Below are 17,731 nucleotides of genomic sequence, written 5' to 3' on the forward strand. Positions count from 1 at the left end.
GGAGCCCTGCAGGGGGCAGAGTTACCGGGGGGATCGGGGATGGAGGGGGGCGGTTGCCAGGCGACGGTTGCCGAGTGACACCGGGAGTTCCGCCCCTCCCCGCGCCCTTGCGGCGGTTCCGCAGCGCGGTCCGGGGGTGTGCGTGTGGGGGGGCCGTCTGACGTCACCGCTCCATCCCCTGCTCGCGCCCTCCCGGCACACCCACCCCCCCTTTCTCCGGGTGGTGTCGGCCAACCAGCGCGCGGGGCGGGGTGGGGGGGCGGGGGCCGCAGAGGCGGGGCACCGGGCACCGGGCATCGGGCATCGACACCGGCATCGGCACCGCACCAAGCGGCTCGGCCTCATGCCGGCGCCGCCAGCCCACGGCTGAGCGCTGCGCCCCGCAGAGCCGAGCCGGGCACGGGCACGGGCACGGGCACGGGCACGGGCACGGGCACGGGCACGGGCACAAGCACAGGTAGGGGCGGGCGGCATCGTGTGGGATGAGGCAGCTCCGCCGCGGCCGGGCGGGGCTGCGGTAGCGCGGACGCGGTGCCAGGGTGCTGGCCGAGGGAGATGCAGCCCCGGCAGGGCTGCGGCGGGGCGCAGGGGAAGCGGGACGCTCCCTCCGCGGGGCCCGGCGGGGCGGGGGACCGCGGGCGGCGGGCGTTGTGCGGAGAGGCGCGGGCAGGGATGGAGGAGGGAGGGGGATGCCCGCGGGTCCCCAGCGCTGCAGCCGGCGGGTGCCGCCCCGGCTTCCAGAAGGATCCCGCCGGGGGGGCCTTCCCGGGGATGGGGCGATGCCTCTTCAGCCGCGGCACCAGCCTGGGGCGGGGAGGGGAAGGATGCTGACCCCGCTGCCCGTAGGAGGGGGCACAGGGACTATTTTTCACCCCAGAGCCGTCCCAGCTCTCCCCTCCGTGGCAGGTGGCTCTGCCGTGATGCTGAGCCATCTTGCACCATCATCATTGTGCTTCAGAGTCAACAACAGTGCTGGAGGAAGCCGCGAGAGCCCCGGCTGGGGGTCTCACGCGGGGAGGGGTGGTGGGGTGGTTGCAAAGCCAAGGCCCTTGCTTGCCCCACAAAGATGAGCTGTGCTGCTGACCTTGCGCTTGGGTGCAGCAGGGCAAGGGCTGCCATGTCACTGCGGGCCAGTGACGATGGCTTCTGTCTGAAGGAGTGGATGGTCCCTGGATGGAAGGGCTGGTGCAGAGCCCCATGCTTGGCCACCTTGGCTCCCAGGGAGCAGCCCTGCACCTGCTCCATTGTCTTTTTCCTCTACCTCTTCTTCCTCTTCCTTCCGCATGGGGCAGTGTCCCCTCCCCTGGACCCTATAGGCCCCAGTGTGCCAGCATCTCCTGCCCTGTCGTGTTCCCATGCCTTGGCTGCGAGGCTTAGAAAGGACAAGGAACTAGCTGAGCATTTCTCCTGCCACCCCATGCCTGTACTTCCACACCCCAGTGCCTGGCATAGCCTCAAGGCAGGTGGTGGTGGTGGCATGGGGAGGGGCAGCAGAGCCCCTCTGGGGTTCGGCCAGGGGAGTGGTGGGCTCTGCCATGCGTCCCTGCACGCTGCCACTGACCTCCATTTTGTCTGGGAGATGGCAGCGGGCGCTGGCACAGATGCCGTCACCACTCCCCCCCCACCTCCCCGCATGTGGTCAGAGCTGCAGCCCCCAAACCCCAGGAGGGGGCAGAACCTGGTGTTCTCCCCTCCCTCCTCCCAGATTCCCACCCCTGTCTGTGCCCAGCCATACTGATAACCCACGGAGCTCGCTGCCTTTCCATGCAGCTTTTTCCCATTGTTGGTTTTAGTGTGTGGAAGAATGGACAGAGAGAGCGGGCGATGGAGCGTGAGGTGACTCGCCTTTGCAGCAGGGATAGGGAGCTGATCAGCAGCAAGCAAAACCCCTCATCCGTGGCCTTAGATTTGCTTCCTGTAAGTTTTAATCCACATGGAAATTCATCAGGAGCTGCAAGTGCTGCCCCAAAGTCGTTGTCCGCCATTGGGGTGGGAAGGAGGCGAGGAGGCACAGGGGCAGGGTACCCAAGATGGCTCCAGGGAAGCGGGTGGCTGTTTTTCAGCTGGGGATGGGGGGGGGGACTGCTCATGCCCTGAGCTGTTCTCCAAGCAGCTTCCCCACCCATGGGAAACTGCAGCGTCATGGCCCCTTGCTGTGCGCAATGCTGCCATGTCATCTGCACCAGGTGCCCCCAGCATCCCCCCACACCATCCCTGTCGTCTCCAGAGGAAGGGCAGGGTCCCCTGGTCTCAGACAGAGCTGGAGGGGCCAAAAAGCCGTGCGGGGTAAGGGCTTGCTAAAACAAAGCCATTGGCGGCTGAGAGCACCGTGGCTCAGGAGGCGCAGCCAGATGGGGCATCCGCCCTCACTGCCGAGGTGATGTGGGGATGTGCCGCACAGACAAAAGGAGAAACTTTCCTTTGATTTCCCTCAGGGCAGGCAGCTGCCAGAGGCGCCTGCGGCCCCAGGGAGGCAGCTCCTGCCTTGTGTTGGGTGCTGGGAATGGGGCATCCTGGCTGTGCTGACCTGTGTTAGCATCACTGGAACCCTGGTGTCCTGCAGCACCCAGGGCTCAGGCAGCACGTTATGTCCCTGCAGCATCCTTAGGGGAGGAGCTGGTTGTGGGTGGCACCTGGGGACAATGCTCCCTGTCCCAGTGGTCACCTCTTGGCAGTGGCAGGAGGGCTGCCAGTTGGTAGCCCTCGGATTTAAGAGAGCTCTCGTTAGCTAATCTCTGCCCAATTAATCTTAGCTGATCCAGTTAATCATGGCTCTCTAGGCCTTTTGCTCATCACCTAGGTCTGGCAGGGATGCTGTGGGCTGTGCAGGAAGCAGGGCGAGAGATGCCCTGCGCAGCTGGGGGATAGATCTGGACCTTCCTGCCCCTCGGCACCATGGCCTGGGGACTCTACTGGCCTCCTTCACTGTCTCCTTTGTGTGTGGGGTGGTCCCGGGAGGATGCAGGGAGGAAGCCAGGAGTGGGGCCATGGTGCTGGCCCACTCCCAGGGAAAGGCTGATAGCGGCTTATTGAATTTCTCTCGATGGCAGATTAAAAAGGCGGTGGCTGACTATCCCCGGGCAGAGCGAGCTGGGCTTGAGCCACCCGCTGCCCTGGGGGGAGGCTGCCTGCCTCTGCCCTGCCTGACCGCTGCGGTGTGTGCCCCCTCTCTGAGGGATTCTGAGAACCTGCGGCCAGGGATGTGGGTGCTGGCTGTGGCTGGTGGTGATGCCACATTGCATGGAGTGCAGGCTGGCTCTGCAGAGCCAGGAAAATAGGAGTTGGGGGAAGGAAAAGAGGCTCGGGAAAGAGCTGGGTGGGGGGCTGCTGGCACTCTCAGGAGGTGCATGGTGCTGTCTGGAGTCCTCGCACTGCTGTGTCAGAGATGGGACTAGATCGCTGCAGAGGAGCAGGAAGGAAGCAAGTGGCACGCTGCCGACCGAGGAGGCTGAAAGAAATGGATGGAGCTAGAAAATGGAGCTGAGCTTGTGGCTCTGCAGCAGTGAATACCAGGAGGGAGAGGAGCCCACGCCCTGGGCTAGGCAAGCCAGATGGCTTGCTGGGAGTACACCGGGATGTGGGCATCAGGATGGCACGGGGAGAAGTCCTGATGGTGACGAGGGGGCTTCTTACAGCCAGCAAGGGTGGGCTGTGGTGGTATTGCAGTGGGACTGAGTGGGTCCTCCTGGCAGAGGAGGGCAAGCAGCCGTCAATAGATGGCATGCAGCAAGATAAGGCATCCAGAAAAGTGGGATGAAAGAGGAACCAGTGCTGCTTCGTGGGAAGTGATAGGGCTGGAGGGGGCTGTGATGGGAATGGCACAGGGGCGGGATGGAATGAGCAGCAGTCTGTTCCAGGGCTGGTGGGGTCACTGATGGGTGGTACTGTTCCAGTGCTGGTGGCTTTTGCCAAGTGCTGTGCTGCAAGGTGGGAGCCTGGGGGCCTGAACCACCTCTTCACAGCCCTGGGAGCAGGGGTGAAGGAAGCTATCCAAGCTGTGGAGGACAGGGCAGACTTTGACATGGGCACTTGCTGCCTGCTGTGTGGGCAATGGGTGCTCCATCAACCCTGATCACCAGTGGTGCCACAGGGTGGAGCAGCTCAAGCCGATGGCCCCTTGAGGATGCAGCCTTTCCACCCAGGAATATATCCCATCGTTTTATGGGAAAACCCAGCTTTTTCTTTCCCCTTTGGCAAGGAGTCCTGCTTAATTTTTTCCTTCTCCCCATCTGAGAAAGCAGCAGGGTGGGAAAGCAGAGGCCTGTTGGTATGTGGCAGCCTGCTTGCTGGCTCAGGGACTCAGCAGTGGTGTTAAATAATCCATGCTCAGGAAAGCCTGAGACCGAATGCTTGAGCTCTGGAACTGGTGGGATTTAAGGGTGTGATTGCTGGCTGAGCATGATGGGAGCTCTGGAGTGGGCAGTGAGAGGAGGGCTTGGGAACCGGAATGGGAGAAGGTTTGTCCTCCTCCTACTGTCAGGAGTGCAGGCTGGCTTTTAAAGCAAGCAAAGACAGCACCGAGCTTGTAACACTTTCTGGCTGTGAATTTTTCCACTGCGCCATTAGTATACCTGCCTTTGGCTTTCCTCCCAACCCCATTGGAAATACAACCGGAGCTCTCAAACCGCGGTTTGTTTTCAAGACATCCTCTTCTCTTGGGACACTGTCCATTCTTTGGGTTTCTTTTCTTCTTTCTTCCTTCCCCCCTCACCCACCCCTGCCCCTTTTCCCCACAAATCCATCTGTATTTTTCATTTCCATTGGGGGAAAACCCATCTCGTGTTGAGGACACATCCTTACTGCTCCACTTCCATCAGGTCACGGTCTTCATAACCACAGCTGTGCCATTGCTCAGCCCTGGCAAAGACCAGGTTCAAAAGCCCCAGGGCGTTTGCAAACGTCCTTGCAGGAGTCCAGCAGGCAGGAGTCGCACAGGCAGGGATGCTGGAGGAGCTCATGCTGTGTGATGCTGAGCTCCTCTTCCATTGGCAGGCACAGCATGGGGGGCAGGAGGCAGGCAGGAAAGAGGGTGGGTGTTAGAAGGCAGGAATGGATTTTGTCAGGGCTGATACTGAATGATACTGATACTGACCCAGTGGTCAAGGGAAGGACCCCAGCATTCTCTCTGACCAAAGCTAGTGAGGCTTAACTGAGGCTTGGGGAAGATGGGACCAGCTGCAGAGAGCCTGGACACCAGTGCTGGAATGAGTGGCTGCTCTGGCAGATGTTAGAGAATGGCCCATTTCATCTTGTAAGGTTTGTGATTAACAATTTATTAGTAAAAGGAGTGGACAAATGATCACGAACTGGGAACTTCAGCTGAGTGTGACTGCCACTGGCTTGCTGGCTGGTGCTGCTCCTGCTGATGCTGCACATCTGCTTTTGCTAGGAGCTGAATGAGAGGCAAATATCAGCAGTTGTGTTCAACAAGCACCTCTTTTCTCAATATGAATGCCATCATTTATCTGGCCCTCCACCCAGTCCTGCTGCCCATTCCAGGCTTTGCTGGGGCTGGAGTGGAGGCAGGAAGCTCAGGTGATGGGCAGGGCATTGCAGGCTTGCTTGCAGGTGAAGGGTTACCTGCTCAGTGCCGCTGGCACCCTGGGATTGAATAACTGTTCCTTCGGGGTCATGCTGATGCTGACGGTGCCTAAGTAGCCCTATACACTGTTGTGGGCACCCACCGAGTGACGCTGCAGGGCTCTGATTGCTGCCCTGGGGTAAGGGCAGGACGGGATGTTCCCTGAGACTGACCAGGTGATCCTCACCCAAGACATAAGGGGAAGGGGGAAGAGGCAAAACACGGGCAGATCAAGGGATGCAACAGAATGTCATCTCTCAGGCAGAAGCAACCCAGGGTCCCCAGGAGGTTTTGTCACACAGGCATTTGTCTGACACACACACGAGATGGGGACTGGGATGCGAGGTCTCCTAACTCCCATTTCTTGCCTCCTTGCAGGTCAGCCACTGCTCCCTGCTAACAGGACCCACCTCCAGCCGGCACGATGGCGGGAGCATCTGTGAAGGTGGCGGTGCGCGTCCGGCCATTCAACTCCCGGGAGATGAGCCGGGAATCTAAATGCATTATCCAGATGTCAGGAAGCACCACCAGTGAGTGCCAGTGTTGGTGACAGAGGGGCTTGGGGAGGTTTTGGGTGCTGCCTGGGTTGAAGCATGTGTGGTCAGGCTGCAGCAGCAAGCACTGGCATGCTGGATCCTTGGTGTGGATTCCTGGAGTCCTTTGGAAGAGGGCGTCTGGGGGCATTGTCCTGTTTCCCATGGGGAAATGCAGTCCTGCTGTTGAAATGGCAGCATCGGAATCTACATGGCACTGAGACCTTGTGTTTTGGTGATACGGAGTGGGGCAGCATCCCCCAGCAGTGACGGGGTAGGGGGAGAATAAGAAGAGCCTGGAAATGCTGGTGCATGGATGTGGGGCTGAGGATGCCCAGCCTGTGGTTGCTTGGCCAAGCGTGGAAGCTGTGCACCAGCCAGTGAGCGGCTTCTGACAGCACTGGCTACGATGTACCATGCACCACATTGTGCCGGGACCCATCTGTGCTTCCGTGGGGAACCATTCAGGATGGAGGGGTGGGAGTGGGGTTTCCCAAGGGAATCATGTGCTCGGGGAGGGGGAATGTAGCACAGGAGCTTGGGACTTCTTGTCCAATCAGAGGCCTATCTGGCATTTGCCCCTCTTTAAATAACCATAGAATCATCATAGAATGGTTTGAGTTAGAAGGGACTTTAAAGCTCACCCAGTTCCAACCCCCTGCCATGGGCAGGGACACCTTCCTCTACACCAGGTTGCTCCAAGCCCTGTCCAGCCTTGCCTTGAACACTGCCAGGGATGGGGCAGCCACAGCTTCTCCGGGCAACCTGTGCCAGGGCCTCAGCACCCTCAGAGGGAAGCATTTCTTCCTAATATCTAATCTAAATCTACCATTTTTCAGCCCAAAGCGATTCCCCCTTGTCCTGTCACTACAGGCCCTTGTTAAAAGTCCCTTGCCAGGATTCCTGTCAGCTCCTTTAGACACTGGAAGCTGCTCTACGGTCTCCCTGGAGCCTTCTCCAGGCTGAACAAGCCCAGCTCTCTCAGCCTGTCTCCATAGCAGAGGTGCTCCAGCCCTCAGAGCATCTTCATGGTCCTTTGGACGCATGTGAGCAGCACCACGTCCCTCTTGTGCTGGGGTCCCAGAGCTGGACACAGGACTGTGAGGGGATCTCAGACACTGGAGTACAGGGGGAGAATGCCCTCCCTTGACCTTCTGATGCAGCCCAGCATATGGGCTGAACTATAGGGTGGGGAAGGCAGCATCCTCTTTGGCTGTGGAAGACACCAGATAAGGACAGAGTCTAAAATAACTCCCTGCCTGTCTGCCTGGGGCTTCCTGCCTCACAGACGGTGGTGGGCGAAATGCTGGCGCCAGCCACCCCCACAGTGTGTGCCGCTGGGTACTGTGACACCCACAGCGAGAGAGAGGGAGAGGAGGGCATCCAAAGGTGCAGGGCGGCTCTGTGGCCCTGCTAGGTCCCCTGCTTACCCTGGACCGATGGAGAAGGAATGAGGGGTTCTGGGTCCATAAGGTAGTATTTGCTGGTCTCTGGCACCCCGGGGCGGGACTCTCCCTGCCACATTATACAGGGATGCTCTGTCTGCCCGTGGTGCAGAGCTGCTCCCCTCATGGCGAGGAAGCCACTCTCGGTGAAGAGCGTTGGGCATCCCCGACCTCCACCATGGCCGTGTTTGCTCAGAGCAATCTGTGCATGGCCATCCTGCTCCATTGAGGCCCCCCCAGCTGTGCCCCTGGCCCTTCACCCCTGCTTGCACTGGCAGGGCTGCAGGCAGGCGCAGGGGCAGCGCTCGGCCAGCCCTTTGCTGACGGCGAGGTTTTTCTGCATGAGCGGACACAGCGGCGGCTAAGCCCCTCGGCCTGGGGGCAGGCGCCGGGGAGGCTCTGGTTCCTGCTCCTGCTGCTGGCTGGGGAACGCGGTGGTGCCGGCTGCTCCCCTGCGGAGCGGGGCTGTCCCGGGCCCCTGGCTCCTTGCAGAGAAGCCAAAAATAAATGCGTTTGTGTGGGGCGAGAGCAAGCCTCCCCCTTCCCAGAGCTATTTGCGGAGACACCTGGACATGCCAGGGCAGCGAGCGTTGCTCTTGTGCTTAATGCACTCAACCCCTCGGGGGCCAGGAGGGGCTGGGCACCGGGGCAGGAAGGGGTCAGCCCTTCTCCGCTGTCCTGTTCCTCCGCGGACCTGCAGCTCCCACCCCATGGCTTGCTGCGCCGCGGCTGCCAACACTGCTGCTTTGTTGCCGTGGCGTCTCTGCCTCTGCACGGCTGCGGGGACCAGCCCAGCCACCAGCATCCCCCCCCGGCCCCTCTCCTGGCAGCTCCCACCAGGACGGCGAGGAAGCGGCCCTGGCTTCCATCCTGCGAGGCCATTAATATTCTCTAGCTGAAGCCACGGGTCTTGTGGGCTTTGAAATATAGTGGTTATGTTCACTGCTGTGGGTCTTGGGTTTTGTCCTGCTCGGTGCTTGCCCACTCGCTATCTCTGCCGTGCCTCTTCAGGGTGAAGACAAGGGTCATCTCCAGATGTTTTCCTCCTCCTGCTCGTGTCTGTATGTCTGCCTCAGTCCTGTTTGGGTGCCCTCCCTGCCTTTTAAAACACCCATTGGCCAGAGCACGGATCTTTTGCAGCAGCTTTGCAAAAATCCCTGGGATGCCTGGTCACAGGAGAGGAAAAAATCACCCGTGACATCCAGCCATGGAGCAGGGGCAAATAAATTGGAATGGAAGTGGCATCGGGAGCATATTTCTGCTCAGGGATGGGAGACTGCTGCTCTCGGACTGCTCCCTTCTTGCCTGTGTCCCAGTCTCCACTGCTGGACCAGCTGGATGGCTGCAGCTGGGATGCCCGGAGCTGCTCGGTGCCATCCCTGGTTGCTCCTCCGCCCCGTGCCCGGCGTGAGCTGGCACTGGGATGTAGAACAGCCGCCTTGTGCTGCCCCATTCTGCCTGCTCCTGCTTTTGCCCTCATTGGACTCGTTTTTGGCTCTGGTGAGGGTCACTTCTGCAGGGCAGAGACAGACCCAAGCTGAGCACTGGCTGGCTGGGTACCATGGCAGAGGTGCCAGGGGAACCCCAGGAGCCACTGGAGTTGCTCCATTGGCTTCTTGCATGGCCTCTGCATCTGCTTTTCTTTGCAATGGCTTCTCACACATCCTCAACACACCAACCAGTCACTAACAGGGGTGGGCAGCCCCTATGGCCTGGTGCCATTTCAGTCTGTATCTCAGCGGGGACTTCCAAGTCCCCAGCCCAAGAAAACTGAAGCACATCTCCTATGAATACAGCCTGAGAGAACTGGGGGTGTTCAGTCTGAAGAAGGCTCGGGGGCTTAGAGTGGCTTTACATTAAATACTAAGAAAAAGTTCTTCCCTGTGAGGGTGCTGATGCCCTGGCACAGGCTGCCCAGAGAAGCTGTGGCTGCCCCATCCCTGGCAGTGTTCAAGGCCAGGTTGGACAAGGCTTTGAGCAGCCTGGGTCTAATGGAAGGTGTCCCTGCCCATGGCAGGGGTTTGGAACCGGAGGAGCTTTAAGATCCCTTTCAACACAAACCATTCTATGAGTTGTAGCTGCAGGATGGGCAGTTGCTATGCAGCTGTCACTTCCCAGCCCCTTCTCCTGGTTAATTAGTCCTGGATGCTGTAGTCATCTGGAGCATGAGTCACGCTGCCTCCAGTAGGCAGGGAACCAGTGCCCAGCCCCTCTTTGGTGCTGGGCTCGTGCCTACAGTGAGGGGCATCTGGGCAGCACCATGCTGCAGTTTCATGGTCAGGGCTGGATCCTGGGGCCACTTGGGAAGGCCTCAGCTTGAATCCCAAGGGCACAAGCCCTGCCCAAGTGCCAGCTCCAGGCAGAGCAGGTTGGGGCTGTGACAGAGGGAGCTCCATCATCCTTGGTGCTGTGCAGCCTCCTTGTCCCCAGCAGTGTCAGGGAGCAGCTGTGGGCTGTGGGCACAGGAGCTGTGCCGTGCCGCAAGGTCATTTCAATGTTGCCTAACATGGCTGGTGGCTGGATCTCGTGATTACCCCGCTGATTTGGGTTTCTTCTGACGCATCTGTTGTTTCACAAAAAACCCATCATAAATGCCCGGGGGGGGGGGTGGGGGGGTGGAAGCGAGGATGAGAAGTGATGCAGTCTCCAATTTCCATGGCAACGTCCTTTTCACCAGGGGATAGGAAAAAGCAGGCTCTTGTTTCCGCTGGCAGTGTAACACAAGGCATTAACCACTCTGCTGGGGCTGGGTACCCAAAAGAAAGAGCAGGGGAGGAGAGACAGAAGCTGGAGAGGGATTGGGGGAGCCCCGATGGGGCCACGGCTGCTCCCACTCCACCGTGCCAATGCGTGTGGCCTTGGGCATGACTCTGCCAGCTGTGGGGTGAAGGAAGGCTGTGATCCTCCCATGCTGGTTCTGGTTCTGGTGCTGGTGCTGGTGCTGGTGCTGGGCTCCCACAAGCAGGAAGGAGCCCAAAGGAAGGAACTGTTTCCCCCACAGTGCCCAGCAGGATGTTTGGGCAAGGCTCTGCCCGGTTCCTTGGGCTGGTGTAGGCTTTGGGGCCATGGTGCCCACCTCCTCTGCTGTGACTGACTCTGGGAGCTCTGGACACATCTGTGGAGCTGGATGGTCCCAAGTTCTGCTTTCTATGACTGCTTCAGACTGAACCCCACACCCTTCTCCCTTCACAAGTGGGATGCAGGTGGCAGGGTACTGTGGGTGACTGGGTGGCCTCACATTCCCTTCTGTTTGCCCCTAGCTATCCTGAACCCGAAGCAGCCCAAAGAGACACCGAAAAGCTTCAGCTTTGACTATTCCTATTGGTCCCACACTACGGTAAGCATCAGGAGGCCTGAGCCTGGAGCACTGGGCTGGGGAGGGCAGGAGGACCTCCTTGCCAGATTTCTCCTTATCCGCCTCCTCTCTGCAGCCTGCAGATATCAACTATGCATCTCAGAAGCAAGTGTACCGGGACATTGGCGAGGAGATGTTGCAACATGCATTTGAAGGCTATAATGTCTGCATCTTTGCCTATGGGCAGACGGGTGCTGGAAAATCGTACACCATGATGGGGAAGCAGGAGAAGGACCAGCAAGGCATCATCCCTCAGGTACCACCTGGTGAAAAGCTACCTGTTACCCCGGCCACAGCGGGATGCCCAAACTAAAAGTGGAGTGGGGAGGAAGGAGGCAAGTAGGGTGGGACCAGGGCCAGGCTTTGCCAAAGTCTGACACAACCCTGTTACAGCAGCAAGGTGCTCAATGGAGGGCAGGGGGACAAGGAAGTGTAACGCTGGACTTCTCTGAGACTGGATAAATTGTGGTCTGGCCACACAAGGTGTTTGTGAGCAGCTGTAGTCCAAGTGCCAAGCCAGCAGCAGCTGTGTATACTGAGAGCTGCTGCATGCTGGACCAGCAGGGTACCAGGAGGGGTTTGGGAATGCTGAGCCCCCTGTGTCAGTAGGGGGGGGCTGCCAGCTCCCCAAGAGCTGTCCCAGCACTCAGGGAGCTCTGTTTTTTGCGGTGAAAAGGCAGAAATCCCTGTGGCTTGGGCATTCTGCATCCTCCTGACGGGGGGGTGAGCAGCCTGTTTCTTCTCTCTGCAGCTGTGCGAGGACCTCTTCTCCCGTATCAACGACACGACAAATGACAACATGTCCTACTCGGTGGAGGTAGGCACCCCATTGCCTGTCTAGTCCAGCTGCAGCCTCCCACCCAGCTCTGCAAGCCATGGGGGTGTACAGACCCCTCTTTAGGGGGTCCCGTCTCTGGATGTGGGTTGGGTGGGCAGGGCCTCATTCTGTCTATGTGCTGAGCATCGACATGCTGGATGCTGGGGTGGACTTGCCCATACTCTCTGCTGTAGGTGAGCTACATGGAGATATATTGCGAGCGCGTGAGGGACCTCCTGAACCCCAAGAACAAGGGGAACCTGCGAGTGAGGGAGCATCCCCTCATGGGCCCATATGTTGAAGACCTTTCCAAGCTGGCTGTGACCTCCTACAATGATATCCAGGACCTGATGGACTCTGGGAACAAGGCCCGGTGAGTTGGGGAAGCAGAGGACGGTCATGATTTAGAGAGCTTGCAGACATCTCCAGAAGGTCCTGCTTAACTTCCATGCTTTGCCGGTCTGGCTGCTCTGAGAGTGGTAGTCCCCTTCTGTCTGAGCATTGGGTACCCCTCCCTTATTTTCATCTTACCTCTTTCCTGCTCTCAAAATGCCCTGAAACCATCAGGAAAAAGCCTGGACTTCTGCATGCCTCCTCCCAGAGTCCTCTCCTATCCTCCAGACTTGCCTTTCCAGTCCTGAGATGAGCCCTGGCCCTATTGCCAGCTGCTCCAGTGTCCCCTGCAGAGTGTCAGACTTTCCTGTCCTCCTCTCCCTGCAGCACAGTGGCTGCCACCAACATGAACGAGACCAGCAGCCGCTCCCATGCCGTGTTCAACATCATCTTCACGCAGAAGCGGCATGACGCCGAGACAGACATCACTACTGAAAAGGTGAGAACAGAGCCTGGGGGAATCCACATGGACCCAGGAAAGACTTTGCATGCTATCAACAGCACTTGGGATGAGATGGTGCACCCTGATAGAGGGTGAGAACAGGTTGGAGATAAGTCCCGGGCACGCAGTCTCTCAAGGGACTGGCTCCTGGACAGGATATTTGGCAGCTGGTGCCTTCCAGCTCTGCCTGCAAGGATGTTAGCCCTGCTCCTAGCCAGATCCTGGCAAGAATGACCCTGCAGAGCCCACCCTTACCTTCAGAACAATGTCATCTGTCAAGGGGTCTTTGCTGCCTCCTTGGCTCTGTGCTGGGGCTGACAGCCTCATCTCTGCCTGCAGGTCAGCAAAATCAGCCTGGTAGACCTGGCAGGAAGCGAGCGAGCTGACTCCACTGGTGCGAAGGGCACAAGACTAAAGGTGAGACCTGGCATGAGGTCCCATTCTGCTGGCAGGGATGCCATGTCCAGTCCCCTCATCCTCAGCTGTGACATCTCCTTTCCTTGCATGGTTCCTTGCCCACTACACTGCCAAAATCCTTGACAGGGTTTTGTTTGAAAGCTGCTCGGTGCTCTTGTATCAGGGTCCATGAGTCCCAGTTGGAAGGTGCTGGTTACCCAGTAAGAGCAACTGCTCTCTGCCCACCCTGCACTGGGACTTCCCCATTCCCCTGGTGCACTGGGCTTTAACACCATTCTGAAGTCACATGAGCATCTGAGCTTTTCCTCTCTCCACCAGGAAGGAGCAAACATCAACAAGTCCTTGACCACATTGGGGAAAGTCATCTCTGCCCTAGCTGAAATGGTAGGTAGCTGGAGTGTAGGAGAGCAGCAGCAGCATGGGGAATGGGCTCAGCTTAGCAGGGATGGGCTAGCTCTGAGGGAGGGATCATCCTGGTTCCAAGGGATGGGCAGATACACCCCAAGCTGTTCCTGGGGCTAGAACAAGCTGGGCTGGTGAGGCTACCCTCTCCACAGGAACCTGTGCCTGCTGCCCTCTGCCTGGGGCTGGGGAGCTGTGGTGGGTACTGAGGAGGGGAGCAGCCCACTGAAACAGTCTTTCCACTTTCTTTGCAGGATTCGGGACCTAACAAGGTAGGTGCTATGGCTGGGCTGGGAAAAGGAGGGTTGGTTTTTAGCACAACTGGGTGGTAGTGGGTCACAGGGTGATTTCAGTGTGAGGCTCTGCCTGGATCCAAGCCACACTTCTGGAGCCTGAGAGCCCTCAGCATGCTTTTATCACCCTGTGGCTCTGGATATCTAGCATTAAAACCCAGCATTAGGCCCCCCTAATGACCTGTGGATCTGAACAGAGATGCCTAAGGTCATGGTGGTGGGCAGAGCCATCGTCCTCCATGTCCCCATGGTTGAGGACCAGCTGTCACCTTCCTTTGGAAGAAAGCAGACAGTATGACAGCTGTTCGCTCCACTCTCCATCCTCAGAACAAAAAGAAGAAGAAGACTGATTTCATCCCTTACCGGGACTCAGTGCTGACCTGGCTGCTGCGGGAGAACCTGGGTGAGGATGCGGGTGGGAGGTATGGGCTTCGTGGTGGGCATGCCTGCCAGGCGAACGGTTATGCCTGGTGTGGGGACCAGCATCTTCCTGATGGGGGTGTATCTCTCTGGGCAGGGGGCAACTCCAGGACAGCCATGGTTGCTGCTCTCAGTCCTGCTGACATCAACTATGATGAGACCCTCAGCACCCTCAGGTAGGAAGAATTACCATTGTACCTCCACAGTGGTCAAGGGTAGGGATGGTCTAAGAAACCCAGACACTACCACATGCTCTCCTCACCTCTGCAACATCCCTGAATGGCGAGTGGGGTCCCTGCAACCTCAGGCAAGAGCCCAAAGGCTTGTCCTGATGCTGGGATACTCCAAAGGATCACATGCTGGAGGGGTTTGGCAGCATTCCTGCTTGCCCAGCAGGTGGGAGTTTGCCCTGCTTCTGCTGCTGCTCAGGGCTCTGCCCTTCCCTAGGTACGCTGACCGTGCAAAGCAGATCCGCTGCAACGCTGTCATTAATGAGGACCCCAACAACAAGCTCATCCGGGAACTGAAGGACGAGGTGGCACGCCTGCGTGACCTTCTCTACGCCCAGGGCCTTGGGGACATCATTGACAGTAGGTACCACCCGGTGCTCCCTGGCAGTGGCTCCAGGCAGCAGGCTGGAGTCCCCCCTGCCTGCAGGGCCAGCATCCCTGCAGCTGCCCCGCATCCTGCTCTGCTGGCCGTGTGGCAGCATCATGCTGCCCATGTGTGTCTGGGGTGCTTCTGGTGAGCCCCTGTGTGCACATTTGCAACCACCATACCACTCCTGTAAGCAGGAAGAGCTGCTTTACACCAGCAGATCTCCCCTTCTCCCCTTCCCCCTCCTGTCTTCAGCATCCCATGCCAGGCAGAGGTTCACGGGGCTGTACCTGCCTGTGGCCACTCCTCCATGTGTTGTCAGATATCCTACTGAGATGAACCCACTCTTGTTCTGTTCTCACTGTCTTACTCCTGCTCCCTGCCCTTTCTCTCTTTCTTAGCCCATCCTGCTGCAGGAGGATCCAAATGTGTGTATTCCCCATAACTGGTACTCTCTGTTGCTTCATAGCTTTTGGGAGGTGTAGGCTGCGCCTGGGGGCACCTATGCAGCATGGGGAAGGGCTCCCGTAGCCAGCCCCAGCTGATCATAGAATCAACTAGCTTGGAAAAGACCTTTAAGATCATCAAATCCAACTGTTACTTGCCTGCAGGCTGGCTGTCTCCAGGGAGCAGACAAAGGGGATGGTGGCAGTCATGGTTAGCACCTGGGCTGAGCATAGTGCTTGGATGGACCAGTGTCCTCCCCCTCTGCCGTGCTTAGGGCCTGATCCCCATGGGGACTCCTTCCTCCATACTGTCATGAGGATTTCTGTCGCTGCTGCTGCTGCTTCTGCTAGCACTGAGGCTCTTTGGGACTGGAGCCCAGCACAGTGCTTGGGTGGACTGGTAGGGTGCTCTCCTGATAGAGGGCTGCGTGGTGATGGCCAGTAGGTTTTTGCCTGTGGATAAGCACTATTCCCCCATCCCACCCTGGGCCAGACAGTGCAGCCAGACTACGGTGAGTCCACTGAGGAGATGGGGACCTGCCCCCTCCCCTCCTCGCTCAGCTTCCCCAGACACAGGCTGATAGAGATGGCTGACCAAACTGCACCCGATAACCTGTGCCATGCCTGCCTCTGGTACAGCGTGCTGAGCCCCTGCAACTGGGGACTGGAGGAGCATCTCTTATACCTGGGTCCCTTTGCCACAGGGTCTGGTGGCAGCTGATTACCAGTGCCTGTAATGGGAGTGTTGCCACCTTGCTCTCGTTTTGCTTTCTCTGGATGCCTGGCCAGGATGATGCTCCAACATGCCAGGGTTGGACTCTGCCAGGAAAGGGATCCCACGGCTTCTCCTGTTCCATCCGCTGGACCCTTTTGTAGGGCAGAAGGCCACCAACTCTCCTGCCCTTCCTTTCTCATTCTCTGCCCCCGGATCCAGCTAGTCTGGGGCAGCTGGACAAGGAAAATCATCTGTGCTGTGTCAGCGGGGGAGGACAAGAGGGACAGTGGCACTCTTGGGAGGGAGGTTGATCATAGACCTGATGGCTGCAGGATCTGGATTTGCCAAAAAGCATTCACAAGAGTTTAGGAAGTCTCCAGGGCTGTTGTCGAGGGGCTGCCTGGGCTGGGAGAGACACGCATATGCCCTTACCCTGCTGCTGCCTGCGCTGCTGTGCTGTTGCATGTGCCTTTTCCTTGTAATTCCTGGCTTTCTTCTCAATGCATCCAGCCACTTTTTTTTTTTTCCCAACAGCTTTTCTTGTCTGTCTTTCTCTTTCTCTCTCTCTTCCTGTCCGTGTGTCTTTCCCTGGCCCATCCCTCCTTCCTCACCCGTAGATGTGTCCGACTTTGAGAACAATAATGATGCTAGAGGGACAGAGCTGAGTCACCGCCATGACAATCTCTCCACAGTGACCAATGCCATCGCTGGGATCAGCCCCTCTTCATCCCTGTCGGCCTTGTCCAGCCGTGCAGCCTCTGTTGCCAGCCTCCATGAACGCATCATGTTTGCTCCGGGCAGCGAAGAGGCGATTGAAAGGCTCAAGGTAAGAGACTGGTGCCCAGCACTGTGGGGGCCTCAGCTCAATGCTATTGCACTCAGGCTTGTGGAGGGGGCCTGATATTTTCTGGAGACCCATTTGGGAATGTTCATGAGAAGCAATGCTTGGGTGTGCTCTTGCAGAGCGGACAGACCCAGAGTTGCCCAGTGTTCTGGATTTCCAGATGGGAGAGGACTTGGCATGGTAGGGTGCTGCTGTCTCCCCTGTGGGGTGACTGCTGCCTTTGCCCTGTGGGATGCACATTCCTGGCTTGGGATGGGTATTCCTGGCTCAGCATGGCACAAAAGCAGACTGGCAGCAAGGGAATGGAGAGGCTGGACTTCATTCCTCTTTGAGGATGCGGATGGTGGAAAGATGGGGAATGTTGCTGTGGCTCATGTAAACCAGCCTGAAACTTGGACCAGTGTCCCACTGAGGCATGCTGGCCAGAGCCAGGCAGAGCAGGAAGGTGTGCTGCCTGGAGGATGTCCTAACCCCTGATAACCCTGTGCTTGCCAGGAAACGGAGAAGATCATTGCAGAGCTGAATGAGACATGGGAGGAGAAGCTGCGTAGGACAGAAGCAATCAGGATGGAAAGGTGGGTGGGTTGGACTGGGATGGGATCACAAGGGATGGCTTGGGGTGGGCGTCCTCAGGCATCTCCCCTCCTCCCCTCTTGGGGCACCTGGCAATTTGACTGTCCAGCTGTACCTGGGCACACCACTGTCCACCACATTAGCCTGCACAGACATGGTCTGCTCTGAGAAACCCTCCTGAGACACGAAAAGAGCTGAAGCAAGCCCTACAGCTGTGATCTATGGGGCAATCCCACGAGCTCAGGTCCTGTCCTGGGCTTGTCTAGAGCTGGCTCCAGGGACTCATGGGGCTTTGACAGGCTCTTTTTTCCCTTGCTCCTTCAGGGAAGCATTGCTCGCCGAAATGGGGGTGGCCATGAGGGAGGATGGAGGCACCTTGGGTGTTTTCTCTCCTAAGAAGGTAGGATCATCTTAATCTCTTCTTCCTGGCAAACAAGGGCTGATTTGTAACCCCACAG

General features: G+C 58.2%; 1 protein-coding gene across 3 annotated transcripts in view; it reads left to right on the top strand.

Annotated features, from left to right (window-relative positions):
* Nucleotides 1-296: 296 nt before the first annotated feature.
* Nucleotides 297-17,731, top strand: part of KIF1A (kinesin family member 1A) — a 38,529-nt gene continuing 21,094 nt past the window's right edge. For all 3 annotated transcript variants that reach the window (XM_065673839.1, XM_065673837.1, XM_065673838.1), the window contains exons 1-16: nt 297-457; nt 5,960-6,111; nt 10,820-10,896; nt 10,991-11,170; nt 11,666-11,731; nt 11,926-12,104; nt 12,452-12,563; nt 12,906-12,983; nt 13,302-13,367; nt 13,640-13,657; nt 14,006-14,081; nt 14,196-14,274; nt 14,546-14,688; nt 16,549-16,682; nt 17,196-17,275; nt 17,598-17,673. In XM_065673839.1, the coding sequence (XP_065529911.1) occupies nt 6,006-6,111; nt 10,820-10,896; nt 10,991-11,170; nt 11,666-11,731; nt 11,926-12,104; nt 12,452-12,563; nt 12,906-12,983; nt 13,302-13,367; nt 13,640-13,657; nt 14,006-14,081; nt 14,196-14,274; nt 14,546-14,688; nt 16,549-16,682; nt 17,196-17,275; nt 17,598-17,673 (1,470 nt within the window). In that variant the 5' untranslated portion in view covers nt 297-457; nt 5,960-6,005. The remainder of the gene's footprint in view (nt 458-5,959; nt 6,112-10,819; nt 10,897-10,990; nt 11,171-11,665; nt 11,732-11,925; nt 12,105-12,451; nt 12,564-12,905; nt 12,984-13,301; nt 13,368-13,639; nt 13,658-14,005; nt 14,082-14,195; nt 14,275-14,545; nt 14,689-16,548; nt 16,683-17,195; nt 17,276-17,597; nt 17,674-17,731) is intronic.

This window comes from Lathamus discolor, chromosome 3, assembly GCF_037157495.1.
Source record: "Lathamus discolor isolate bLatDis1 chromosome 3, bLatDis1.hap1, whole genome shotgun sequence".
Taxonomy (NCBI): domain Eukaryota; kingdom Metazoa; phylum Chordata; class Aves; order Psittaciformes; family Psittacidae; genus Lathamus; species Lathamus discolor.